This window comes from Hyperoodon ampullatus (assembly GCF_949752795.1).
Source record: "Hyperoodon ampullatus genome assembly, chromosome: 10".
In the NCBI taxonomy this organism is placed as follows: Eukaryota; Metazoa; Chordata; class Mammalia; order Artiodactyla; family Ziphiidae; genus Hyperoodon; species Hyperoodon ampullatus.
In genome coordinates this window covers 40,531,789-40,539,936 of record NC_136923.1, presented here as the reverse complement: position 1 = coordinate 40,539,936, position 8,148 = coordinate 40,531,789, and the positions used below count along the sequence as shown (strand labels likewise).

General features: G+C 52.0%; 1 protein-coding gene across 1 annotated transcript; it reads left to right on the top strand.

Moving 5' to 3' along the window:
* The first annotated feature begins 330 nt into the window (after window positions 1–330).
* On the top strand, window positions 331–2,349 carry LOC307058724 (protegrin-2-like). Its single transcript, XM_079712341.1, has 4 exons — window positions 331–562; window positions 1,198–1,305; window positions 1,448–1,519; window positions 2,122–2,349. The coding sequence occupies exons 1-4, from the start codon at window positions 365–367 to the stop codon at window positions 2,230–2,232; spliced, it is 489 nt and encodes a 162-aa protein (XP_079568467.1). The 5' UTR covers window positions 331–364; the 3' UTR covers window positions 2,233–2,349.
* The last annotated feature ends 5,799 nt before the right edge of the window (window positions 2,350–8,148 follow it).

The following is an 8,148-nucleotide window of genomic DNA, read 5'->3' as shown; positions in this document are numbered from 1 at the left end:
CCTGAGGAGACCAGAGTGTGGAGGCAGAGGGGATGTAAGACAGAACCTGGTCCTCCCTCTCCTGGAGGACTCAATGCTCTTGAGCAACCTTGCCTATGACACTCCCCATGGGCCCCAGGAGAGGCCAAGACGTTGTCAGGGAGATGGAGAAACCATTTCTTCACCTTCCACAAGAGACTTCCCGCTCCCACTGCCCAGCAATCCTGTGAGGCAACAGCAGGGGCTGAGGCAAGTCCAGCTCACAGCCGGGGAGGAGATCAGGGATGGGGCAGGTCAGGAAGACACGTGGTTGGGCCATTGCAACAGGCCCAGGAGGGGCATAAAGGACGGTCCTGCATGCTGGGAGGAGGCCGACTTGGGGACCATGGAGACCAAGAGGGCCAGCCTCGCCCTGGGGCGGTGGTCACTGTGGCTACTGCTGCTGGGACTAGTGGTGCCCTCGGCCATCTCCCAGGCCCTCAGCTACAGGGAAGCTGTGCTCCGTGCTGTGGATAGTCTCAACGAGCGGTCCTCAGAAGCTAATCTCTACCGCCTCCTGGAGCTGGACCCGCCTCCCAAGGCCGTGAGTCAGGAGGACCCTGGGGAGGGGACTGTCTCCCGCCAGCCCTGGCCACACTGTCACCGCCTCTGCTCAGGCTGTACCTCCTGTCAGGAAGGCACTTCTCCCTCTAGGTGGTCTCCCACCTCTTCCAGGAAACCTTCCCAGAGCTGGGTCCCCTCGCAGCATGAGGCTTCCTGCCTTAGCATCTCTACTGTGGAAACAGGCGCCATGTACACCCTGTTCAGGCTTAAGGGCCTTCTGCGAGCTCCAGGGATAGAGGGTGGTCCCTGGCTCTGAGACGTGACTACCCTGTTTTGAGTCCCCTCTGCACTTCTTTGTTCCCTACCTGGGAGGGCTCTGCTCGGCCTAGAGGTTCCGGTGACAAGATGTCTCCCTGCAGGCAGCCCCTGACTTCCTCAGCCCCTCAGAGGTGCAGGTGCTCTCATCAGAGATGGTGTGAGTTCCGCTCCTGCTCTCTGTGTGCCCCCGAGGCCAGGAGTGGGCTCTGTCCCCTTCCCCTGTGCACCCAGCACCAAGCCAGGGGCCAGGCACACAGGAGGGGCTGGAGAGGCTGCCGTCTAGGTGGGGGCAGGGAGACAGATCAGAGAAGGAAGCATGAGCCCGAGCCCAGTCTCCTTACTTTGATCCTTGACCAGGATGGCGACCCGGACACCCCAAAGCCTGTGAGCTTCACAGTGAAGGAGACTGTGTGCCCCAGGACGACCCAGCAGCCCCCGGAGCAGTGTGACTTCAAGGAGAATGGGGTGAGGCTGGGGGCTGGAGGCACTGGTGGATGCTTCCCAGGGTTGTGAACAGGGGGCTTCCGGGAAGATTTCCAGCCCCTGTGCTGAGTTTGGGAGGTGATGACCCAAGGGTTCCAGTTTGACCTCGAGCCTTCCCTTCCAGCTGGTGAAACAGTGTGTGGGGACAGTCACCCTGGACCAGTCCAAGGACCAGTTTGACATAGACTGTAAGGAGGTGAGTGGCCCCTTCTGTGTTGTGGAGCTGATAATGGGATGGGTTGTGGAACATCCTTTGGACCAAATACCCGTTGCCCCTTCGAGGGCAGAGAAAGACCCTCCTACCCTGGTCCCTCCCTCACCCGAGCCCCAGGTCTCCAGGACTAGCTCTGCCCTCCCTTAGAGCAGTGGTTCTCTAAGTGGGGTCCCACCCGGGAATTTGACAGAAAGGCAGATTCCCAGGCCCCTCTCAGACCTCTGGAATCAGACTCTGGTGTGGGGCCCAGCCATTTGTATTTTCACCAGGCCTCCAGGGGATTCTGCCTGCTGAATTTGAGAGGCACTGACTGGAGTAATGTGCTTTCAGCCCCTACTCCCGTCCAGCTTTGCTAGGATGGGCTTGTGATCCTGGGGAGACCCTTGCCATCTGTGGGCCTCAGTTTCCCCATATGCCTGAGGCTGTAGGGATTCAACCACATGCTCCAAAGGTCACAGCTTAAGGGTGAACAGGGCCCAGTGCTCCTGGTGTGTCCTTTAGGGGGTTGTTCATGTGGGGAGGGAGGGGTCTCGTCTTGACCCCTGCCTAGTCACAAAAGAAATAAATTTCATTGTGGTTCACAGCTTCAGAGTGTCAGGAGAATTCGTATCCGGCCTCCACGTTTGCCAAGGCCAAGGCCACGCCCGTGGGTCCCGCCAAGGTTCCCCTTTCCAAGGATTCCCGGAAAACGGTGAAGGATTGCCTGATGTCACACCCATTAAGGGCTTTTGGTGAACCCTGAGCCCAGGGAAGAGTCCTAAGGGTCTGATATGTTCTGGCTCAGACTTCTGGACGATGGAAAATAAATTCTTGTGAAAACAACTTCCTCCAGGCTTCAATTTCAATTTTCTCATTCTTACCACTTACTGGGACCAAGTCCTTACCTCTGGGATGCCTCTTCTGTGTGTGTGTGTGTGTGTGTGTGTGTGTGTGTGTGTTTGTGTGTGTGTGTGAGAGAGAGAGAGAGAGAAAGAGAGAGAGAGAGAGACAGAGAGAGAGAGAGAGAGAGAGAGATCACTCCTGAAAACACAGTCATGGGGGAGGCCCCTGTTCCTTCCAGGAGGGCATGGGGAGAGGCAACAGGGCCAAGAGGTCCAGGACAACGTCTCCATTCTCGGGTCCCTCCCGTGCCCTTCATACACCTCTGCCCTCCTCCTCCAACACCCAGTAGGGACTTAAGGAGACCTGCCCTGTGTGCAGTGCTGGTGGAGATGCTGTCCCTGCTCACATGGAGGTGACAGTCCGGAGGGGTCAGGCATTTGTTAAACACTCACATAGACGCAGTTCTGTCTCAAGGCTAAGCCTACAGGTACAATGCCCATAGTGTTTCACTTGCCCTTGACAATCTTAACTCTGGAAAGCCCACCCTCCTTGCTTTTCCTTTGACATTGAACACATCACTGTTTCTTCAGCTGGGTCCCAGATTTCAGTTGTGAGCTTGTGTTCATTTTTATTTTTATTTTTGGCTGCACTGGGTCATCGTTGCAGTGCTCAGGCTCTTTGTCGTGGGCTTCTCTCTAGTTGTGGCACGCGGGTTTAGTTGCCCCACGGCAGGTGGGCTCTTAGTTCCTCAACCAGGGATCGAAGCCACGTGCCCTGCATTGGAAGGTGGCTTCTTAACCACTGGACCACCTGGGAAGTTCCTGTGAACTTGTGTTTAGGGATCAAAGGTATATAAATGTTTTGTACCATTAAAAAGAAGCATCCTGCTCATTGGGGTGAAGAGCTCTGCATGAGTGTGAGAGATACACAGAGTGACACACAGGTCACATATCTGTTTGCCTGGGTATTTCAGACACTGTCCATGTCTTGCCCACTCCCCATTCTCTAGCTGACCTGTGCTCTGGGGCAGACTGGGAACATTGGGGAGTTTGAACCCAGGGAGCAGCCTCAACCAACCATTGGGGGGACTTGGTGGAAAAATACCTCCTCTTCCTCACTCCTTGGGGGGCCCACTCCCAGACATGTCACACCTCCCCCTGAGGTCCCCAGCTGGCTTGAGCCCCTGTCGTCCACTTCTGGGACCTGTTCATTGACACGTCCTCTTCTGACTCAGGTCCTGCCCTGTCTCCCTTCTCTACACTCGTGCTGACGCCTTCTGGAATCACCTCCCAAACAAACTACTTCCACTAAATGCTTGTCTTAGGTCTGCTTGTGGGCCAACCTGTACCAAGACACAGATTCCCCTCTCTGAGAGGGACAGAGGACAGGATCTCACAGAGCCTTTACTTTGTTACCTGTCAGGCTTGTCTCCTCTTGGTGAGCAGGTGGGGCTGATCTCAGGCAGCTTAGAGGAACCTCATGCTTCTCACTCTACATCAACGCAAGTTGGGGGAGGAAACTTTACAGAGGAAACCCAGGGGGCTGTGTTGTGTCTGTGCCAGAGGATACAGGCTTGCCAGAGCCAGTTGTTAAATGGTCAGGATTTTTCTGAGCTGGTTGTTAAACTCTTGGTAGCTTGAAATTGGCCTTGGTGGAAGTATTTCCACCATGGAAATCAGCAAATGTTACCCATCAGTTTTGTCATAGCTGGTACATCACTGCCCAACCTGAGAGACGGATCACTTATCAGGATGATATGTGCCTGTGCTGATCACATCTGTTTCCAGTTTCCTCCCATGACTGCCCATCTTGCTTCCATGGCAATCCACCTATAGCCTCAGCCCTGTCTTGTCCTTTCACATTTTACATGGATGTTGGCCATATGTCCCTTGTCTGGGACCAGGCCCTCAACATGCATACGTGACCACTGATAGCAGAAAGGAGATGATGCAAACATTTTTTCCATTGCAACCTTTGAGAAGGAGACATAACAGGCAGGGAGGCATGGAGGCCTTGTCAGTGCCTTCTACAGTGATTGACTGGTGAGAGAGTCTGCCGTTTGACCATTAGATCTCTTACCCCTGAGAAAACAGGCAACAGACTTTCATGAATGACATAGAGCATCAGCATGCTTCGCTTGTCAGTCCTCCCTGAGAGTAAAACTCTAGATGGTGAGTTCCATTTGCATGTGATGGCTACAGTGTGATGGGTGTGCAATGGAGGGGATCTGAGCCCAGCAAGGGGGAAAGAGGGTGCTCTGGGGAGAAAGCTGTTTAGGAAAAGCAGAGGGACTGGCATGGTACAGTGAGAAGTGACACTCAGTTCAGTGCTCAAGGGAGACATGCAAGGGGGTGGGTCAGGGTGGGACTGGAGAGATGGACAGACCCAGGTCCGGAAAAGCAATAACGAGCCAGATGATTTTAGAGGGGGAGAGCAGATCCTTGTCCACATTAGCCAACACCCTGGCTTCAGAGTGTGTGTGTGTGTGTGTGTGTGTGTGTGTGTGTGTGTATTCACGAGGGGTGAATCATCAGGGAGCCCAGCAAGGACGTGTCACCCCAGAAGGAGGGTTGTCCCAGAAGCTGAGAGAGTGTGGGGCTGACTGGGATGGAGTCAATGAAGAGGGGATGAGGAAGGTTGACTCCCTGACAGGTTGAACAATGCAAGGGGTGGGTTCTGAGAATGTGATCATGGGCTGGTCAGAGTCCTGGTGTAGATATGAGATGAGTGTGGGGGGAGGTGACAGTTCAGTTTTGACCACATTGGTTCTGATATCCCAGGGGCATGAAATGCCAGTTTCCCTGGGTGGGGCACTGGGCAGCAGGTGCTGTGAGTGCCCTGCCCAGATCCCCCTCACTGGGCAGCTGCCCCGCCCCCCGCTCTGTCCCCCAGCTGTTTGAAATGTGCGATACAGATGCTAATGGCTCACAGGTGCCCCCTTCACAGCTGCCTTCATAGCCTCCCAGGAGATGCCTGGGGGGTTGTGTCCCCTCTGCCCTCAGCCTGTGGATGGGGACTGACTATGAGGGGACATCAAAGCCCAGCCCCTGCCTCAGTCAGTCCTAAAGCAGGGGCTCCAGGCTTTTGTGGGTGAGGCTGAAGCCCGTCTCAGGGTAGAGCACGTCCCTGCTCAGCTCCTTCCTCTGCCCTCTCCTGCTCCCCTCCGCCTCCCTCCTCCTGACAACACCCCTCAATAAATCAGGTGCCTCTCACTTCCCAGCTGAGGCCCTGCTTCTAGGGAACGTGGCCTGTGATGGTGGTGGAGCTGTGCAGAGTTCATCCACTCATCCCAGGTGAGTCAGGTGCGGGGCCTGATGTGGAGAGAAGAGAGAAGAGCCCGAGGCGTCCAGGGTGGTGGTGCAGGAGGGGAGTGGGGTGGGCGTGGTGCTGTAAGCCAAGGGCATTGAGGATTTTTACAAAGTGATCAGGGTAGGACAGGAACCCACGAGGCCCAGGGAGATGACTCTTAATATTTTCCTATTGTTTGTGCAGATGTGAAGACCACTAACTTCAGTGGGGGGCAGCACAGAAGCCAAACACAGCGAGTGGAGGAGAGCAAGAGGTAAGGAAGAGGGAGGCAATGAGTGAGGACAAGGAGGGGCTTCTCCATCCCCCAGACCCCTGCTGTGCCAAGGAGGGAATCTGGGCTGTAATCAGGCAAGGTCCTTGTGGACCCTGCCCTTGAGCCCCACCAGTGAGGTCTCAGGAGTTAGTTTGGGGGCTCCCGAGACGGGACAGGGCACTCCAGGTCAGTCTCAGTGGGGCAGAGGGAGAGAATTCTGAGGGGTCTAGATACCTGAATGTAATTGCTCTCCTGCCTGTGTGGCCCTGAGCAGGAGAATTGACCTTTCTGGGCCTCTGTCTCTCTATCTGTAATTGGGAACAACATTATCTCCTTTAAGGGGTTGGTCTGTCATTTAGGTAGAGAAGGAAGTTCAAGGACTTCATAGGGGCCGAATGTGAATCTCAGAGGGTGAGAGAGTCAAGGAGACCAAAGTTAGAGTGTGTTAGTCTCAGGGCACAGTGCCGGCTCGTCTGTCAGTGCAGGGACCAAGAGAGACACTTGGAATCCCCATCAGAGCAGGAGGAGGTGAATTAAATGCAGCCCGTGCACACAGCAGACTTCCCTGAGGGCACAGAACTGGCCCCTCTACACTAGCCTTTCCTATGTGGCCATTAGAAGGTAGCAGCTGGCATAGTAGGACGGGGTACCCTCCAGACCGCCTGTGCTCTGACTCAGCCATGCCCCTGCCAGTCAGAGCCCAGATGTCTCATCCCTCAGCCCCCATGGTCTCTCTAGCCTCAGCCCGAGGGTGAGGGCTGCCCTGGTTCCTGGGGTCCTACTTGCAGCCCCCTGTTCTCCTGTGTGTCACTCTGCCTCTGTGTCACCCCAGCCAGAGCAGGGTAGGACACTGGCAGGGGAGACAGAGGGCTACATTGTCACTTTCATGGGCCCTAGGCACTTTCACCTTCGTGGACCCATCCATCCACAGAAAAGTATTAAAAATTACATTTTATAACTGCATTCATGTAAAGATGGATATAATCAAGGCTGCATTTTATATTATATATATATATTTTCCTGAATATTCATACATAAAATGGGTACTTTAATATATTCTTTGAGGAAATGAAAAACAACTTTTGTTAGCTAATGAAAGCTTCAAAAAGAGTTGGTAAAATATTTGAAAAGACTACAAAATCTACTGTTTCACAAAATACTCAAACAGTTTTAATCATGTAAAATAAAATACAATAAAAAAACATATTGGGGGATTATATTCAGCTACAAGCAACAGGAAACACCCACAGCCATCTTGACAGAAGGAGGTGCTTATGGTCACATGGAAACAATGGATCACCGATGCCACTGAACAGTGCAGCAGAGAAACAAACTCCCATGTCATTCTTTTTTTTTTTTTTCATGTCATTCTTATTATCGGCACCATTGTGAATGTCGTGGTGAGTCAGGAGCACATACTTACTAGTATTATTAACAACATAAAGTGTTTCCTATACATATTAGACACTATAAAGATATAATCCAGAGAGGAGTGGAATCAGAGAATATTTCCAACCATAAAATACTGAAATAATTTTCAAAGTGGACACAAGAGGCCTTACAGAAGAAATTCAAACTCTGATGGATCTTTGATGTGTAAACTGTGAAGATATCAGTGGAGACTACATGTCTATAAAAATGGAAATCTAACATTTGTTAGTGGTGTTGAGGACACTCTTGACTACAAGATACAGAATACAGGACTACAGGATACAGAATCTGGAAAATAAGCTGGGAGATGGTGTCCTTGAAGCTCCTATGTATCTGCCTCTCTCCCAGTGTGCGGGCTCCATGATCTGAAGAATGTCTTCTCTGCATCTGCTTTAAAATCGCACACAGGTGAGCTGTTGGTGAATGCTAACATGGAACCACAGAGGGGATAGATTCTGGAAAGTCTAGGTTCTGGAAAGTCTAGGTCCTAATATGACTCACAGGCAAGATATCTCCAACTCCAAATTTTTTGTATTATCACAAGTCTCACAGTCTATTCAACAAATACCAGTCAGAAGGAAACACAAAAAGCAGATAAGAAAAATCATAATTTACATAACAGTATACTCTTTGACATCCTAGTCATACATGAAATTTATTCCAAGTGTTTAATAGAATGGAAAATGGGAAAAGGCTCCTATACGTACCACCACCAAAGAGGATCTTTCTCAGTAAAAAGGGTACAATATATACAATAGATTATATATCCAGGAACTGCCACACAAAACTACTAGGA

Coding starts and splice junctions, on each gene's coding strand:
- LOC307058724 (XM_079712341.1), top strand. CDS start 365: ATGGAGACCAAGAGGGCCAGCCTCGCCCTGGGGCGGTGGTCACTGTGG. Junction 563..1,197: donor TGGACCCGCCTCCCAAGGCC/GTGAGTCAGGAG, acceptor ATCCTTGACCAG/GATGGCGACCCGGACACCCC. Junction 1,306..1,447: donor GTGACTTCAAGGAGAATGGG/GTGAGGCTGGGG, acceptor CTTCCCTTCCAG/CTGGTGAAACAGTGTGTGGG.